The 19801-nt window shown below is 46.0% G+C and overlaps 1 protein-coding gene across 2 annotated transcripts in view; it reads right to left on the reverse strand.

Annotated features, from left to right (window-relative positions):
• The window catches only part of cpap (centrosome assembly and centriole elongation protein), a 168013-nt gene that overhangs the window by 104990 nt on the left and 43222 nt on the right, over positions 1–19801 (reverse strand). For both annotated transcript variants that reach the window (XM_072476807.1, XM_072476808.1), the window contains exon 7: positions 6324–8010. In XM_072476807.1, the coding sequence (XP_072332908.1) occupies positions 6324–8010 (1687 nt within the window). The remainder of the gene's footprint in view (positions 1–6323; positions 8011–19801) is intronic.

Consider the following 19801-nt stretch of genomic DNA (forward strand, 5'->3'; position numbering starts at 1 on the left):
TGTGGGTATTATTGGGCAGCCAATGTGGTGATGATCCGTGAGTAATGGAGGGAGAGGGGGCATCGTGGAAGCGATGGCGTCCTGTATGGGCACGAGCCTGAGGGCGCTGGTGACGGCACTGCTGCCGCTCCCGCCAAGGTACACCACGAGTCCGGTGGTGGCGGCGACGCTGAAGATCTGGGGACAGTGGAGGTGACACAGGGGCGGGGTGGGAGCCTCGGTTTGGTCCCCAATTCGGGAGAATCATCGGTTTGTCCCGGAAAGGATGGATGGGGGTTTTCGGAGCTGGCATCGGGCAGGGATTAAAAGAATGGGGGACCTGTTCATTGATGGGATGTTTGCGAGCCTAGGGGCACTGGAGGAGAAATTTGGGCTACCCCCGGGAAACGTTTTCGGGTACATGCAAGTCGTGAGGCGGCAGGTAAGGGAATTTTTCTGCTTGTATAATTGTATAATAATGTATAATTTCTGCTTGTTGTGTTTTTGTTTCTTTTTCTTTTTGGGGGGGGGGGGGGGGGGGGGTTTGTTGAAACTTTGTTGAAAAATCTGAATAAATATATTTTTTGTAAAAAAGAAAATACTCCGAGGCCACGACCATAGAGCTTCTGGCGGAGAGGAAAAAGCTGGACTTTAACCTGCTATCCACCAGGAAGGCAGACACGGGGGACCTTTTGCGAACATGGAGAGAAGGCTAGCTGCCTGTTGACTCACCAGCTGAGAAAGCAGGCAGCCACGAGGGAGATAGCACAAGTGAAAGAAAACAGAGGTGGACTGGTAGCCAAACCAAAAAAGGTCGACCAAGCATTTCAGGCCTTCTAGTGGGGACTGTACACCTCCGAGCCTCCGACAGGGACGCGGGGATGAAACGGTTCCTCGATGGACTGTACATGCCAGTCGTGGGGGAACGACAGATGGAGGGAGCTGGAAGCACCAGTAGGACTGAGAGAGATCATGAAAAGCATCAGCTCCATGCGGGCAGAGAAGGCGGCGGGACCCAATGGGTTCCCTGAGGACTTCTATACAAAATTTGCACCCACGGGAAACATACGCAAATTCGATAACACAGGGCACGATATCGCTGATACTGAAGAAAGACAATGACCCGATGGAATGTGCATCATAAAAACCCATTTCACTGCTCAACACAGACGCAAAAATACTCACGAAAGTCCTGGCTAAGAGACTGGAGAACTGCGTACCAGAAATGGTCACAAAGGACCAGATAGGCTTTGTCAAGGGTAGACAGCTAACTGCGAACGTCAGGCGGCTGCTGAATGTGACAACGACCTCATCCAGGCAGAGAACACCAGATGATAGGGGAAAGACCTTCGACAGACTCGAATGGAAGTACCTCACAGAGGTTTGGGCTAGGGACGGGTTCACCTAGTGGGTGAAACTCCTGTACAACACCTCCAAGGGGAGCGTAGAGCATCACCACCAACTGTGAATATTTCCAGCTGCACAGAGGCACATAGCAGGGACGCCCGCAGTCCACGTTCTTGTTCAGTCTGGCAATCAAACCCCTGACGATCGCTCTGCGAGATGTAAAAGGCTGGAAGGGCATCCAAAGAGGAGGCAGAGAGCAGAAAGTTTCACTCTATGTGGATGACCTGCTCCTCTACATCTTGGACCCACAGAACGGCCTGAAAGCAATCATGAAGCTCCTGGAAGAGTTTGGGGCCTTCTTGGGCTGCAAACTCAACCTGGGCAAGAGAGAGGAATTCCCGGTGAACCCGAATGGGGAGTTACAGAGCTGGAGGGACTACCTTTAAACTAACTCAAAGCAAATTCTGCTACCTGGGGGATCATGATCGCCCATGTCTGGACACGGATCCACAAGTGGAATCTGACTAGTCTGACGGAGAGAGAGAGAGAGAGATAAATAGAGAAATAAAGAGAGAGAATTCTTTTCCAGCTGCAGAAATTCTGCCAAGTCGCTCACCCATATATCCCAGCCTTCGGCGGCTCGGAATACTGCCAGCATCCCATCTCCGGGCTATCAGGGAGGCAAAGGCCAAAACTTCTGCCTCGCTCCCCACCTGCACTCCTGAATCCTCCAACACTCCAAATATCGCCACCTCTGCCTTGGGGGCAGCCTTTGCCCCCAAAACCGTTGTCATAACCTCTGAAAAGCTCTTCTAGAATCCCCTCAACTTCGGGCAATCCCAGAACATATGGCCATGGTTCGCTGGCACCCCTACACACCGCCCACACCTAACCTCTACTCCCAAGAAGAACCGACTCATCCTCAACACCATCATGAGGGCTCTCTGCACCACCTTAAACTGAATAAGGCTGAGCCTCCTTAAGGCTTGCCGCACACTCCAGCCCCAATGCTCCTCCGAGCTCCTCCTCCCACTTGCAGGAGGCGGCAGTATTGGTAACACTACGCCTCGCTGGGGAGGAGGTGGGGGCTCCCACTGCTTCGGTGGAGGGAGGCCATGCTTTGGTTTCCTCTGCTCCATCTCCCTAATATTATAATTGATTAAAAATACTCTATTTTTAAAAAAATGTGCCTCCTTCGTAACAAAGATCCTAACTTGCAAATACTGGAATCCATTGGCCTTTGGTAGCCGATACGTCCCCTCTAGCTCCTCCAGGCTGCAAACTTTTCTCCAACGAATAAAGCCCTGAAACATTCTATCCCTACCTGCCACCACCCCTGGAAACCCACGTCCAGCCCCACCGGTGCAAACCTATGATTAACATGGGGCAGCACGGTAGCATTGTGGATAGCACAATTGCTTCACAGCTCCAGGGCCCCAGGTTCGATTACGGCTTGGGTCACTGTCTGTGCGGAGTCTGCACGTCCTCCCCGTGTGTGCGTGGGTTTCCTCCGGGTGCTCCGGTTTCCTCCCACAGTCCAAAGATGTGCAGGTTAGGGGGATTGGCTGTGATAAATTGCCCTTAGTGTCCAAAATTGCCCTTAATGTTGGGTGGGGTTGCTGGGTTGTGGGGATAGGGTGGAGGTGTTGACCTTGGGTAGGGTGCTCTTTCCAGGAGCCGGTGCAGACTCGATGGGCCAAATGGCCTCCTTCTGCACTGTAAATTCTATGAAAAAAAAACATAGATCGGCGCCCACAAAGACATGCCTTCCAAAGCGCTGCCTACACTGGTTCCAGACCCTCAATGCTGATACCAGCATCGGGCTCATGGAGTACCTGACCGGCAAGAATGGAAGGGACGCCAAAAACAATACCCTTACACTGGTCCCCTTACACGAGGCCACCTCCATCCGCCCTCAAACTGACCGCTCCTCCGCTGCCCATTTCCTCACCTTAGCAATGTTTGCTGCCCCGTAATAATTCATCAATTTCAGCAATACCAACTTTGGAACACAAACAAAAACTTTGGCAGCACCGTCATTTTCACTGTCTGTACCCAACCCGCCAACAACAATGACAACACATCCCACTTTTTAAAGTCCTCCTTCATTCCCTCCACCAGCCCCACCAGATTCAACTTTTGCAGTTGGGCCCAACTCGGTGTCACCTGTACCCCAAGATAGCAAAACTCGCCCCCACCAAACAAAACGGCAGTTCCCCCAGCTTCCTCTCCTCTCCACGTGTGTTAATTAGAAACACCTTGCTTTTCCCCATGTTCAATTTATATCCCTGGTAGCAGTCGAACTCCCCCAACATCCCCATGATCCTATCGAAGCACCTAACTGGGTCCGAAATAAATGAAACCATTCTCCTGCCAAACTCGCCCCACCTCAAAGCTCCTCCACCCCCTCAAATTACTTTATTTAAAAATGCTTTTTTTAATTTAATTACCCAATTATTTTTTCCAATTAAGGGGCAATTTAGCATAGCCAATCCACCTACTCTGCACATTTTTGGGTTGTGGGGGCGAAACCCACGCAGACACGGGGAGAATGTGCAAACTCCACACGGACAGTGACCCAGAGCCGGGATCGAACCTGGGACCTCAGCGCCGTGAGGCAGCTATGCTACCCTAACCCCCTCAAATTCCTAAGTGCCACCAACCTGCCCCCCCTATCGCTCCCGGCACACACCTCTATCCACGTTGCCAACACCTTTGCATCTACATTCAGCAGCAAGATCAGCGATACGACCCACACTGCTCTGGGTCCTTAACCTTCGTTAGGATAAGCAGCCTCCACTGCAGTCGGTGAGCCCCCTCCTGCAAATCCACCCAGTGCAGCGCATGGTCCGAGACCACAATCGACGAATACTCCAATCCTACCACCCCGCCAACAATGCCTTGTCCAAAAAAAAGAAATCAATACGGGAGTACACGCAGTGCATATGAGAAAAAATGGAAACTCCTTGGCCTCTCATACCGTCACGGGTTCGCCTCACCCATACACTCAATAAACCCCAACAATTCCTTAGCCATCGCCAACATCTTCCGGGACCTAGGACATGACCGACCCAATCCTGGATACAGAAGTGTTAAAATCACCCCTCATAATCAGCTGGTGCATGTCCAGGTCCGGAATCTTCGCTAAGTCTCGCCTCTCAAAATCCACATCGTCCCAATTTGGGGTATATACATTGCCCATTGCCTAACGCTTCTAAAGGTCAAACATCTTGTACTATTTAATTCCCAACCTTGGTCATACCACAGCCACATCCCCCTAATGGCCAATAGAAATCTGTAGAATAGCTTCATCCATTTAGTTGTGCAGCTTTGTTGATCGAATGGCTGCATTTAGCGTTTTCTATTTTCCCATGGTGTTACTCTAGTCAATAATGCTCCTCAGTAATCTCTCTCTCCCTGACCAACTCGGCTTATTTTTATCTAAATCACTAGTCTTCTTTACAATCTTGACATTTTAATTACTTTACATAAAGCAAATTAAATATTGGTACATACGTGAAGGATAAAGACAGTGTAATAACCTCCACGAGGACGACCCGATTGATCTCCCCATGGGGCTTATGGAATAAAAGCTCCCCGCTGAGGGGCGGAAGTCTAACAGCCAGGGCTTGTTAAAACCCACTGATAAAAGTTAGCGGCATTTTCGGATCTTAGGACTAGATGTACTTCTCGCCGTTATGCAGTTTTGCTTTGGCTTGTTGAATAAACCTTTCTATTTGAATCCTTCTCAGGACTCCTGTGATTGTAATACTGGCAACGAGGAAATACGAACTATAGGCAACGATTCTGGACATCTAGCCCACGGCTGAATCTCGCTAGAGGAGCAAGATCGGAACGGATTTTAAAATGCAGCTCTTCGGGAGGCTCAATGCTTTTGATGTTTTCTTAGCCTTAATCACCCCCATTTACATTCCCTTTGTCTTTCTGTCCATGATGTCTTTGTCAATCTCCACCTATCACTGGCCCTCTATCCAGCCTCACTACTCCCCCCCTCCCCCCCACATAGTCAATGTTAGTTCACTGTATGACATCCACTTGCCTCCATCTCCCCTATCCCATATCCCTCGTATGCCTCCATGTTGCACAATTTCTCTGGGCAGCACGGTAGCACAGTGATTAGCACAGTTGCTTCACAGCTCCAGGGTCCCGTGTTCGATTCCCGGCTTGGGTCACTGTCTGTGCGGAGTCTGCACGTTCTCCCAGTGTCTGCGTGGGTTTCCTCCGGGTGCTCTGGTTTCCTCCCACAGTCCAAAGATGTGCAGGTTAGGTGGATTCGCCATGCTAAATTGCCTTTAGTGTCCAAAAAGGTCAGGTGGGATTACTGGGTTATGGGGATAAGGCATGCGCTTAAGTAGGATGCTCTTTCCAAGGGCCGGTGCAGACTCGATGAGCCAAATGGCCTCCTTCTGCACTGTAAATTGTATGATCTATGAATTCCCACCCTTCCATTGGCCACATTTCACTTATTAAAGCACAAGATCAACACTAACCTGGGTACAGATTAATTGTTATCCAAAGCACATCATGCTGAGTTAGTAGGAAAGATGCTTTAAAAGCAAATTTCCAAACTTCTTGGGTATGAGTGGGATTGAGCAGTAGATAGATTAAACACTTATGAACTCTTAGTTCTTGACATGAGGTCTACCTGCTATTTCATCCCTATCTCCATAGTCGTCATCATCCCCCGACGACCTGCATCCCCACAGAGTACACATCACAAAGCACTAAAACAGGAACAGCAGTTTGTTTTTAAAATTATTAAATAATTCAAGGCCATACGCTATATTTGAAACTGATGGGACACCTTGCAAATCATTTCTTAATCTAGCCCTTGGTAATTGAAGGTTAACCATACCAGCTCGAGCCCAACAGAAATATATGGAGTACCACAGAATTCCACAAGCTTTCTTAAATTCTTAAGAATAGTGAAAATATATTTCACATTTATTAATGTAAAATGAAAATAGATATCATACCTAATGGTTTATCATTCACAGCTTTAAAATTTTGCTCCAGTCCTTGATCAGATCCGAGTTCGGTCTTAGGTTTCAATGAAGGAAACAACCTTGCTATCAAGTCAGAGATGGGGGGTGAATCTGTGGATTTGTTCATGATGTTTACAGCCACAGTCTCTCCCTTCTTAGCAGAAGCCACTTTTCTTCGCATAACTTTATCCTCAATAGCTTTCCTAGAAGAGGAACCTTCAGCATCCAATACAGAAGTATTAACATGCTCTGCTAAGTTATCTTCAGTGTTAATGGGTCCAGCCTCTTCCAGGTCAGCCCATGTTTGGTCATCATCAAATTCAACCTTTTCTTGATGTAAAGGTGAACTGTTTTTGTACCTAGAATTAAAGAGTGATGAATCTGGTTTCTGGCTCAAAGAAAACTTTTTGTTTTCTATAACAGTCGGCATTTCAATATCAACATCAGACAATGACGAGGATGACAAGTCCAGATCTGTGTCTATGTCCTTGTCTTTACTGAGACCATCTGTGGGTTGTTCTCTACATTTAGATTTCGGGTTGTCTTCTTTGTCACTGCTGCAGATCACTGGCTGTTTCTTCATTGTTTTTTCATTTGTCAGTGTAGAATCAAGATCATCTATTTCTGAATCCGAAGTGCTATCATAACTGCTATATTCTTCCTCCAGAGGATCACATTCAACATTTTTGAAAGCTACTTTATCCCTGACTGGTGAGGCAAAAGCATTTTTAAAATTTTCCTCTATTGCAATACTATGTTCTAAAATATCACGACTGTTAAGATCAACATTTTCCTTTCCTTCAAAATCTGTATTCCCATGATTCATTGGCACACTTGAATTTTCGGCCACTTGTTGTTCAGACTTGATTGGGGTAGATGACAACCTGCGACCTTTATTGTTTTGCAAATCACGCTGTACCATTTTTAGTACAAAGGAAGAATTACTAGAGAAGGAGAGTTCTTCAGCAGCTTGCTCCAGAAACTCAAACTCATTCAATTCTACATTTTCTTTCTCTTTTTCCTTGCTCCACTTCTCCAAATTTTTCTGAAATGATATTTCAAGTGTGCATTCAGGCTTAGTTGCATCTTTATTACTTGGCCATGTGGGAACTATATTTTCATTTGTTTCAAATTTCTCACCATTATGAACTGACATTAGTCTATCTGAAGCTACGCTGCTCTCTCCAATTTGTTTTGGTGCACTCGGTTTGCATTCCTGAACAATGCTTGCACTTTCAGTTTTACAGTTGATCGCAATTTTATGGACATTTTGAACTTTACCAACTGGTGTATTTTTTATTCTCTCTGTCTGCATTTTCGGAGGTGACAGGTAGGCGCGATCTCCATTACCATTGTCCAAGACAGTTACCTTTTTAACACGCAAGGCAGAGTTGTACTTCCCTTTACCACCTAGCTTTGTGTTGTTGCTAACCCCAGTTAAGTCTCCAAAACGGTTTTCTTTGTTCAATAATGTTAATTTGCGTTGCAATTTTTGATGGGTTGCATTCATTGAGCTTTGAGAACCTGTTACTTGCTGGTTGGTTATGTTCATTTCCTTATCAGCTTTGTTAGATGCCAAAATACTTGACTTGACTTTTGAGAATCTTGCTGGTCCTTCACCACGCTTAAGAAACTTTCTTTTCTGGTTGCCTTTGCCCTCAGAAAATACTGCAGGTAGCTGTAATTAGAATACATATAATAATTTAGTCATCGTTTTTGAATTATTTTTTTTAGATTTAATACATTGTGCCATATCAGAAAACATTACACAAAAAAAAATCAGATTTTCATTTTCTAAATACATGAGCTTCCAAACCCAGCAACAAAGTGTAATTCCAGAGCTTCCTCACAGGAAGACGTTCCAAAGTATTTCATACTATGGCAGAAAGCAACATTGGCCCAAAATTCACTGGAACAATTTGTAGAGTATTTTTGCTGGTGGTGCAAATTGCTGGAAGTGCAAGCTGATAATGAGATCAATGGGGCATCTGTATACTTGGTGAATGGCAGGACCAACAGTCTATCTCCTTAATTATTGAGATTTATAGATAGCGACAGAAAGAAGAACAGAGAAGGAAATAGGGTGAATTAAAGTCAAATGGTATACCGAAAAATAATAAATAAAGAGAAGGAAAGAAAGATTATATTAAAAGCTGAAAGTTTCACGGTAAGAGGACAGCTATTTAAATTTAAATGAAGTGTAATAAATGCTAGTCCAGCCAGCAATTCCCACATCCCATGGACAAATAAAGAATTTAGGACGGAGGAAAGGAGAAACTTCTTCACTCAAGAAGAGTTGTGAATTTTTGCCATTATTTAACAGAGGGCTGTGGATGCTTATCCGATTAATATATTAGAGATAGAAATAGATTGATTTTTGGGCATTAAGTGAATCAAGTGATGTGGAGATAAAGCAGGTAAGTGGAGCTGATATAGCGAATCTACCATGATCTTACTGAATTGCAGAACAAGCTCTTTGAGCTGCTTGGGCCACTTGTGCTCTTATTTGTTATGCAATGAGAGGGCGAGATAAGAAAAAAATATATATGTATTTTAAAATTTTTGAAACTCTAGGAACAATCTACTTTCAGGAATAAGACTCCACAGTTTTAGTTGTTCCTGTTCTGAGCCAGAATGGTTGAGTAGTATTGCAGGAATGCAAATCCAGTCATTAAAAAGATCATTAAGGGATGAAGTACCAGACCTAACTTTCTGTAATAAATTTAATTCATTTTAACTGCGTAAGCATAGCAATTTTTTGAACTCCTGGGGGAGAAATTAATAGTTTTCATTTTTTACATAAATATTAATTTAAGAAAATCTTTTTTTCTTGTCCTCAGCCTCAGGCATATTAGGATGGTGGCAAAGGTCCAGGGCATAAACTATTGCATCTCCATTACCAGGAAGTGACATCTCCATTACCAGGAAGTGACAACTTGTTAGTTCAAAGTCAGAAGTATGTAGGATGGAACCTCCAAAAGTGAAGCATCCCTTTGCGTCTTGACAGATGAAAGCACATATTTCAGAGAAGATGCGAAGTCAAAGTTGTCTTTCTCTTCATTTTAATTTTAAAAGTATCAATGGCACGTTTCATTAAAGAGCTGAAAACTCTCCCAGTATCTTGCCAACTTTCCCTCAAGGCTTTAAAAATGGATTAACTGAACATTCATCGCATTTTGCAAGGTTTCACAGTGTACAAAAGAACTATAGGCTAAGAAACAAGACAGGAAAAAATACAATTTATGACTACACTTGTTCAACTTGGTCCTATCAGCCTCTTTAACATGCATTGAAAGTTGTCCACTGTAAATTTCAGTGGTATGGGGAAAAGAAAAAAAATCAAAGGCAAGTGTCACAAATATCTTTTGCATTGTTAGTCTTTGAATAACTTTCTAAACAGCGAAGTTATGTCAATATCCTCTCATTTATCCCTCGGCCAATATCTCAAATAGATTACCAGGTCATTTATCTAATAATTTATGTCAAATTTGACATTTCCCAAAGAATGTAATGTTCCATATATTATAACAGTAGGTAGCTAATAGTGAATTGAAAAGCAAGGTGTAGCACTCCACTACACGCACTGCATCAAAGGCGACTTCCAAAACCTTCTCATGGGCAATAAAGAATGGACAACAAATGTTGACCTTGGCAGTGTGTCATGTGAGAGTACCTTTAAGAAATGGATGTGTAAGCAATGTACCTTTAAGAAAACAGTGATGTCAGAGAGTGGGTGGAGCGGAGCTCAGTTCAGCCATTTTGTAGTTTCAGTTTTGAGAAAAATAGCTTGGGTGTGTGTCTGTGTTTGCAGTGAGCTGGATTTGCTGTGATCTCTGCCACGAAAGACTATCTCTGGATCAGTTGGGTGATTTAAACTCATAATAGTAAAGCCTTTAACCTGATGTGTTTCTGTTTAAAGGTGTTAAGTCTCTCTTGGATGTTGAAAGGAATAACTGAAGGATTATTTAGAGTTGTAACATTTTCAGGGTTATCTTTGAAGTAAGGGGTGTAAAGAGATCCAATGTTTATTTAAGTTGTTAAATTGAGTTGATGGAATAAACATTGTTTTGTGTTTAAAAACCCACGTGGCCATAATTGTAATCCCACACCTAGGGAACATGCCGTGTGCTCGGAAAAGCAACAAATAGCATTAAAGGGGAGGTTGAGCTCCATGATACATTTTGGGGTTCTGAACACGACTCGCCCATAACAAGTGCTGCCCAAATCCCATAAATGATTTTTTTTTTTTTAAAGTTGAAAAGGATCCATGTAACATACATTACGTTTGACAAAATCAGGCTGAATGTAAAAAACAGAAAAAATGTGAAAAAGTAAATACGGACAAAGAGAAAGTAGAGGAATAGTTTGGTAGTTAACAAAGCGCGCACAGTGGTTAGCACTGCAGCCTACGGCGTTGAGGACCCGGGTTCGAATCCCGGCCCTGGGTCACTGTCCGTGTGGAGTTTGCACATTCTCCCCGTGCCTGCGTGGGTTTCACCCCCACAACCCAAAGATGTGCAGGGTAGGTGGATTAGCCATGCTAAATTGCCCCTTAATTGGAAAGAAATAATTGGGCACTCTAAATTTATATTTAAAAAAACAGTGTCAGTGGGGCAATATGTAGGACACAGTGATCATTGTATTTTAGGTTTAGGGTGATGATAGAAAAGGAAACTATGCAATCCAGAGTAAAAATAATTAACTGTGGAGAGCCGACTTCAATGGGGCAAAAACAAAGCTGGGCTGCTAAGACTGGAATGAAAGGTTGGTGGGAAAAACTGGAGTTGAACAATGGGCTACCTTCAAAAGAAAATGGTCAGGACGTAGTCCTTAAAAGGGCAAGGCAGGGCAAACAAAATCCAGAGCTCCGTAGACTAAAAAGGAGATAGCAATTAAGATCAGAAAGAAAAATCTGCTTATGACAGGTGTCAGGTAGAAAATACAGTTGAGAATCAAGAGGAGTTAGAATAAAGAACAAAGGACAGTACAGGCTCTTCGGCCCTCCAAGCCTATGCCGATCATGCTGCCTGTAAATTAAAACCTTCTGCACTTCCGGATCGCTCTATTCCCATCCTATTCATGTATTAGTCAAGATGCCTTAAAAGTCACTATTGTATCTGCTTCCACAACCTCCCCCAGCAGAGCCTTCCAACACTCACCACCTTCTGTGTAAAAAAAAAAAAACTTGCTTTGCACCTTGCCTCGCACATCTCCTTAAACTTTCCCCCTTGCAACTTAAGCCTATTAGGTTAGGTGGATTGGCCATGCTAAATTGCCCTTGTGTCCAAAAGGGTTGGGTGGGATTGCGGAGTTGCGGAGATGGGTTGGAAGTGTGGGCTTGAGTGGGGTGGTCTTTCCGGGGGCTGGTGCAGGCTCGGTGGGCCGAATGGCCTCCTTCTGCACTGTAAATTGTATGATTCTATGATTTTATGTCCCCGAGTAATTGACTTTCCCACCCTGGGAAAAAGCATCTGACTATCCACTCTGTCCATGCCATTCATTCATAATTTTGTAAACCTCTATCAGGTCGCCCCTCAACTTCCGTCATTCCAGTGAGAAGAAATCGGAGTTTATCCAACCTCTCCTCATAGCTAATGTCCTCCAGACCTGGCAACATCCTGGTAAACCTCTTCGGTACTCTCTCCAAAGCATCCACATCCTTCTGATTGTTGTAATTAGCCTTTCCCCAATTTAGCACCTTACCCTGCATTCAGAAGGTTCAGAGGGAAGGTGAAAAAGTAAATTACAGAAGCAAAGAGGGTGCAGAAAACAATGGGACAGGCCTCCATCTTGTTGCTGTTAGAGAAGGACAAAGACACGGTTGAGTGTGGGTCGTAGAAGCGGAATGTGGATGTCAAGATATTGGCAATGGTGCTGGCATTAATGATAGAGGTGTGCCTTCCGAGAAGTGATTGGGGAGGATCAGACGGGATTCGTTCAGGGCAGACAGCGGTCATTAAATGTGAGGCAGCTGCTGAATCTCCGGCAAAGGGGAGGGAGTTGGAGGTTTCTTTTTTATAAATGTTTTTTATTGGATTTTTGAACAAGGTATATTTACCGTTATGTACACAGAATATATAGAAGAGAAGGGCACACACAAACATAGCACAAAAAAAAAATAATAATAATTTAAAAAAAAGTAACTAGTAAGGTATTATGCACCATCTCAACAGCAGCAACTCTGTACAATTGGCAATATTATTTACAACACACAAGTAGGCATCTGTTTGTGGGGGGGGGGGGGGGGGGGGGGGGGGGGGGGGGGAAGAGAGAGAGAGACTGAGGAGATAGATATACATTTGGGTGCCGGAGAAACAATGACAGAGGGCAATACTCGAATGGGTCTGGTGTTGGTGTTGTCACTTGCTTCTCCCGGACGGATTTTGCTGCCGTTGTCGTCTCGCGCTCACCTCCGCTTCAGCCGTTCGTCCTGTCATTCGCCTGTATTCTCCTTGCTCTCTATTCCTGTAGATGCCAAGTTTGTTATCATTTCCCGTGCCCTCTTTCCGGCTATCATTCCCCCCCCACCTCCCTGGTTCTCCTCTATTGTTCCCAGTCTCTTCCCTCTTCCGCCCCATCCCCCCCCCCTCATGTGGTTCGCCTTTCTTTCCTCTTAGGTTTAGCTGCCCCCCCCCCACCGCTCCCGGTCTATCTCTCCCTCTCATGCCTTGGCTACTTTCCCCTGATTCTTGGCTACCTGGCTATTCTTCTGCTTGTTCGTTGGCCACAAACAGGTCCCGGGACAATTGGGTGAATGGCTCCCATGTTCTGTGGAAGCCGTCATCTGACCCTCGGATGGCGAATTTGATTTTCTCCATTTGGAGAGATTCTGAGAGGTCGGACAGCCAGTCTGCAGCTTTGGGTGGTGCTGCTGACCGCCAGCCGAACAGGATTCTACGGCGGGTGATCAGGGAGGCAAAGGCAAGGGCATCCACCCTCCACCCCAGAATAGATCTGGCTGGTCTGAAACCCCGAAGACCGCCACTTTCGGGCATGGCTCCACCCTCATCCCCACCACTTTGGACATTGCCTCGAAGAAGGCTGTCCAGTATCCCGCAAGTCTGAGGCAAGACCAGAACATGTGGACGTGGTTGGCCGGGCCTCCTTGGCACCGTTCACATCTATCCTCCACCTCCGGGAAGAACCTACTCATATGGCTTCTTGTCAGTGGGCTCTATGTACCACTTTTAGTTGCGTCAGGCTGAGCCTTGCTCACGTGGAGGTGGAGTTGACCCTTTGCAGCACTTCGCTCCAGAGTCCCCACCCTATTACAATCCCCAGGTCCTCCTCCCATTTCTTTCTTGTTGCATCCAGTACGGTGTCGGCCCTTTCTACCAGTCGGTCATACATGTCACTACAGTTTCCTTTATCTGGTATTCTTGCGTCCAGTAACTCTTCCAGTAATGTCTGTCGTGGCGGTTGTGGGTACATCCTTGTCTCTTTTCATAGGAAGTTTTTGAGTTGCAGGTACCTTAGCTCGTCCCCCCTGGCTAGCTGGAATTTCTCTGTCAGTTCATCCAGTGTTGCGATCCTGCCGTCAGTGTATAGGTCCCTGACTGTCAGTGTCCCTCCGTCCTGTCCCCACTTTTTAAAGGTGGTGTCAGTCAGCGCTGGTGTGAACCTATGGTTGTTGCAGATGGGAGCTTTGTCTGACATTTTGGTCAGGCCAAATTGCTGCCGTGGTTGGTTCCAGGACTGGAGGGTGGCTATCACCACCGGGCTGCTGGAGTGTTTTTTGGGTGGAGATGGGAGTGCCGCCGTGGCGAGGGCCCGGTGGGAGGTCCCCATGCAGGAGGCCTCTTCCGCGCACACCCACTCGGCTTCTGGCTCCTTGATCCATCCCTTTATTCGCTCGGCCGTCGCCGCCCAGTGGTAGAATTGTAGGTTTGGAGGGCTAGGGCCCCCTGGATTTTGTAGGACCTTCTTTGGGATCCAAGCCTCCCCCCCCCCCCCCCCCCCCCCCCCAACGAACACCATGATTAGTTTGTCTAGTGCTTTGAAAAAGGCCTTTGGGATGTAGATCGGAATGGATCTAAGTAGGAAGAGGTACCTGGGCAGTACGTTCATTTTGATCATCTGGAATCTCCCCGCGAGGGAGAGTGGGAGTGTGTTCCATCTTTGCAGATCCTTTTTTACTTCCTCTGTCAGACTGGTGAGGTTCCATTTGTGGATCCCTTTCCAGTCATGGGCTATTTGGATCCCCAGGTAGCGGAATTTGTGTCGGGCTTATTTAAACGGCAGTCCCGTAAGCGCTGCCCCCCTACTTGTGGGTTGTACTAGGAAAATCTTGCTTTTGCTCATGTTGAGTTTGTAGCTCGAGAAGGCGCCAAACTCTTTCAGGAGCGCGATGATTCCATCCATGCTGCTTTGTGGGTCCGAAATGTAGAGGAACAGGTCATCTGCATAGAGTGAGACTCTGTGCTGCCCCTCTAGATCCCCCTCCAGCTTTTTGCTGCTCTGAGCACAATTGCTAGTGGCTCGATTGCTAGTGGCTCGATCGCTGGATCAAAACAGCAGTGTGGACAATGGGCATCCTTGGAAGTTGGAGGTAATGGTGTTATTAGAATGGAGAAGGCGTTTGATTAGGTGGGGTGGAGTTATCTGATTGCAGTATTGGAAAAATTTGGGACTGGGCCTCAATTTGTGGCTTTGGTGAAGCTGCAGTATAAGGAGTGTGATGAACGGTTACTGTAATACTGTTCCCTTGTCATCATGTAAGGCGATGTCTCCTTTAAGACCGGGCTTGGAACCCTGGGGGACTCCGCCTCTGCCCACCTGGGAGCCGTATATAAGGGGCCGCCTTGTGGGCGGCACCTCAGTTAGCACCTGTCTCGGCACCAGGCTAGTTCTTAGCTTATTAAAGCCGTTTTACTCTCCGAGCGTCGTTATTGAGGGTACAACAATTTAATAAGCTAAACTACATCAGGATGGACGCAGGCCTAAAACCAGAGAAGCTCAACCTGGAAGCACGGACACTGGAGGCAAAAAATAAATTTTTAGATACTGGCTCCAATGTTTCAAGGCCAATCTGGACTCCTCAGAGACCCCCATCCTGGGGCCACGCATGCCTTCTTTACCGTTTTACTCTCTAAGCGTCGTTATTGAGGGTACAACAAGGAGCCGATGGCGAGCTTGTGCACAAATTACATGAATTCAGGATATTTTTGGTTACACTGGGGAACGAGGCAGGGGTGCCTCATGTGTGTGTGTGTGTGTGTGGGGGGGGGGGGGGGGGGGGTGAGTATGGAGCGTCCTTGTACACGGATGATTTGCTGTTATACATTTCAGAGCTGGGTTCCTCAGTGGGGGACATAAAGGGTTTGCTTCAAAGTTTGGGGATGTTTGAGGGTATAAGCTGAATTTAGGGAAAAGTGAATATTTTGTGGTTTCTTCTCCAGGGGTGGGGTTCAGGGTAGGGGGGTTGCCATTCCATGTGGCAGCATCCCACTTTAGTTATCTAGGGGTGCAGGTGGCTTGGGACTGGGCAGGTTTGCTGAAGTTGAATTTCTCGAGTCTGATCAGGAGGGTGAAGGCGGATCTGAAGTGGGTAATCTTCCTCTGTCATTGGCGGGCCAGGTGCAGGCAGTGAAGATGAACGTTTTACTGCGGTTTTTGTTTTTATTTCAGTGCCTGCCGGTCTTTTTGCCCATGGCGTTTTTCAAGGGTGTGGCTGATTTGTCTGCGACGGGAAGGTGGCCAGGATAAGAAAAGTTGTACTGTAGAGGGTACGGCAGTCGGGAGGTTGGGGCCTCCCGAATTTGATGTATTATTATTGGTCAGCGAATGCAGAGAAGGTACAGGGGTGGTAAAGGGAGACAATGGCGACAGTCCCGTTGGCTCCAGGAAAGTATTCAGGAAGTCCGGTGGTGGTGGCCACACTGAAGATTTGGAGGCAGTTCCGCCAGCACTTTTGGTTGGCAGTGGGGTGGAGAGAGTTGAAGGATTTGTTTTTGGGAGGGCAGTTTGCGAGCTTGGAGGAGGTGAATGAAATGTTTGGGCTGGCGCGGGAGGAGTTTCTGGTACAAACAGGTGCAGGTATTTGCGAGGAGGGTCTTCTCAACCTTCCTGATAGCGCCTGCCTCCTTGTTGCTGGTGGAGGTGCTGTCAGCAGGGGGGCTGGAGGTGGGAGTCATCTCGGCGATTTATGGGAGGATTTTGGAAGAGCATGAGGTGTCCATGGAGGGGATCAAGATTAAGTGTGTGTGTGTGTGTGTGTGTGTGTGTGTGTGTGTGTGTGTGTGTGTGTGTGTGTTGGGGAGGGAGGGGGGGGATTGTGGGGAGAGGTGCTGCAGAGGGTGAATGCCTCAACTTTGTGTGCGGGGCTGGGGTTGATACAGCTGAAGGTGGTGTACAGGACACACCTGGCAAAGTCAAGGATGAGCCAGCTGTTTGAGCGGGTAGAAGACAACTGCAAGCGGTGTAGAAGGGGCCCTGCTAATCATGTGCATATGTTCTGGTCCTGCTCGAAGTTGGAAAGGTTCTGGAGGGCAGTTTCCAACACTATTTCAGTAGTTTTGCACGTGGATGTGGAGCCCAGTACCCTGGAGGCCATACTCAGGGTGTCAGACCGGCCATAGCTGGAGGCGGGTGCGGGGCAGATGTTTTAGCCTTCGCCTCGCTGATTGCTTGTAGGTGTGTCTTCTGGGGTGAGGTCAGCTTCTCCACCCTGTGCCTCGACGAGGCTGGGGGACCTACTGGAGTTCTTAGCCTTGGAGAAGGTGAAATATGCCCTAAGGGGGGTGAGCAAGGGGGTTCCACAAAAGTTGGGGTTTGTTCATTCTGCATTTTGGAGAGTTGGTTACCATCGACTGTTTGGGGGGGGGGGGAAGAGATTTAATGTGTTGGCCGTGTTTATTTTATAATAAAATGTTGAAAATTGGAATAATAATATGTTTTACATAAAAAAAGAGAAGCAAAAAGAGATGAGAAAGGACTGACAGCTAACATAAATGGGGAATCCCAAAGTCCTATAGGCATAGGGAAGAGCCAGCATGGATTTCTACAGGGGAAATCATATTTAACTAATTTCCTGAAGTTTTTTGAGGAAATAACTAAAGGTCAATGAGATCAATGCTGTTGATGTGGTGTACATGGACTTCCAAAAAGCATGCAATACAATCACAACAGATTTGAGGAGAAAAGTTATAAAAGAAACAGTACAACATGGATACAAACTTGGCTGACTAACAGGAAGCAGAGAGTAATGGTCAATGGATATTTTTTGGGCTGGGGAAAGGTTTGTAGTGGTGATCCCCAGGGGATTCATACTGGAACCCTTGCTTTTCCTGATATCTATCAATGATCTAGATTTTGGTGCAAGGGAGGCAATTTTAAAGTTTGCAGATGATACAAAGCTAGGAGGTATTATAAACTGGAGGACAATGTAGAAGTTCAAAAAGGACATAGACAATATAGTGGAGTGAGCAGATAGATGTCAGGTGAAGTTCAACGTGGCAAAGTGTGAAGTGATGTATTTTGGTAGGAAGAACATGGAGATACAATATAAAATAAGGGGTAAAATTCTTAAAGGCATGCAGGAGCAGAGGGACTTGTGTGTATATGTGCATAGGTTATTGAAGGTGATATTGAAGGCGACAGGAAAGGTTGAGAGAGCCTTTAATGAAGCATATAGTATTCTGTTTTTTAGAAATAGGGTAATAGAGTACAAGAGCTGAACTTATACAAGATACAAGTTAGATCTCAGCCGGAATATATTGTACAGTTGTGGGCACCACGTTATGCATTGGAATGACTGCAGAAGAGGTTTACAAGAATGGTTTCAGGGATGAGAAACTTCAGTTATGAGGATAGATTGGAGAGGATGGAACTGTTGATCTCAGATGGAGTTACTTTGGCATATTTGAAGGGCTGAGAACTATGTAGATAAAACTTTTCAGGAGGTGGTCATGCCGCAGGTCAAGAGAGTACAGGCAGAGAGGAAATGGGTGACTGCCAGTCAAGATCCAGACAGGTTGTTCAGGAATCAGGAGTCCACATTTTTACAAAACTGGTTTTCCAGTATTGATACTGGTGAAGGCGATGGTTCCTCAGAGGAATACAGCAAAAGCCAAGTCCATGGGTGGCTCAGTTGCACAGGAAGGGAAGAAGAGTCAAACAACAATAGTCGATTCAATAGTTAAAGAACCATACAGATGTTTCTGCATTCGTAGACATGAGTCCAGAATAGTATGCTGCCTCACTGATGCCAAGGTGAGGGATGTCACCGAGTGGCTGCAGGACATTCTTATGGGAAAGAGTAAGTAACCAGAGGTTGTGATCCACATCGGTACCAAGGACATAGGTAGAAAGAGGGAGGAGGTCCTGAAAGCCTATTTGGGAGCACTAGCAAAGAGATTCAAAAGTAGGACTTCAAAGACAATAATCTCAGGATTGCTCCCAGTGCCATGTGCCAGTGAGCACAGAAATAGGAAGCTGCAGCAAATGAATGTGTGGCTAGAGAAATGTGCAGGAGGTAGAGCTTTAGATTTCTGGGGCACTGAGGCCAGTTCTGGGGAAGGTGGGACCTGTACAAGATGGACAGGTTATGCCTTGGCAAGACCGTGAGATTTGCTTGCGCTGCTGGGGAGGGTTTAAACTAGCTTGGTAGGGCAATTGGGATCAGAGGGAATTCAGGTAGGAGATAAACAAAACTAGTAATGGTTGGATGAAAAATATATGTGAAATTGGAAGACAGTTGAAACAAAGGCCAGCATCAAATAGTGTCAAAATACAGAAAAAAGTTAAAGAGACAATTAATTATTATTATTAAATGCTTTATTAGTGTCACAAGTAGGCTTACATTAACATTACAATTAAGTTAGAGGCTGGTTTAACACAGTGGGCTAAACAGCTGACTTGTAACGCAGAACAAGGCCAGCAGCGCGGGTTCAATTCCCATACCTGCCTCCCCGAACAGGCGCTGGAATGTAGCGACTAGGGGCTTTTCACAGTAACTTCATTGAAGCCTACTTGTGACAATAAGCGATTATTATTATTATTAAATCCCCTAGTCGCTACACTACAGCGCCTGTTCGGGTACACAGAGTGAGAATTCAGAATGTCCAATTCACCCAACAAGCACGTCTTTCGGGACTTGTGCAAGGAAACCCACGCAGACACGGGGAGAATGTGCAGACTCCACACAGACAGTGACCCAATCCGGGAATCAAACCCGGGTCCCAGGTGCTGTGAAGCAACAGTGCTAGCCATGTGCTACCGCACTGCAACAATGCAGCTGAATTAATGGCACATATAGAGATAAATGGGTATGATCTAATTGCAATTCCAAGCATATAGCTGCAGGGTCACCAAGGTACTAAATATTCAGGGTATTGAACATTTAGGAAGGATAGGCAAAAAGGAGAAGGATGTGGGATAGCGCAGTTAATAAAGGATGGGATCCGTACATTAGTGAGACAGGATCTTCGATCAGAAGATCTTGACGTAGAATCAGTATGGGTGGGACAAAG

Source organism: Scyliorhinus torazame, chromosome 15 (genome assembly GCF_047496885.1).
Source record: "Scyliorhinus torazame isolate Kashiwa2021f chromosome 15, sScyTor2.1, whole genome shotgun sequence".
Lineage (NCBI taxonomy): Eukaryota > Metazoa > Chordata > Chondrichthyes > Carcharhiniformes > Scyliorhinidae > Scyliorhinus > Scyliorhinus torazame.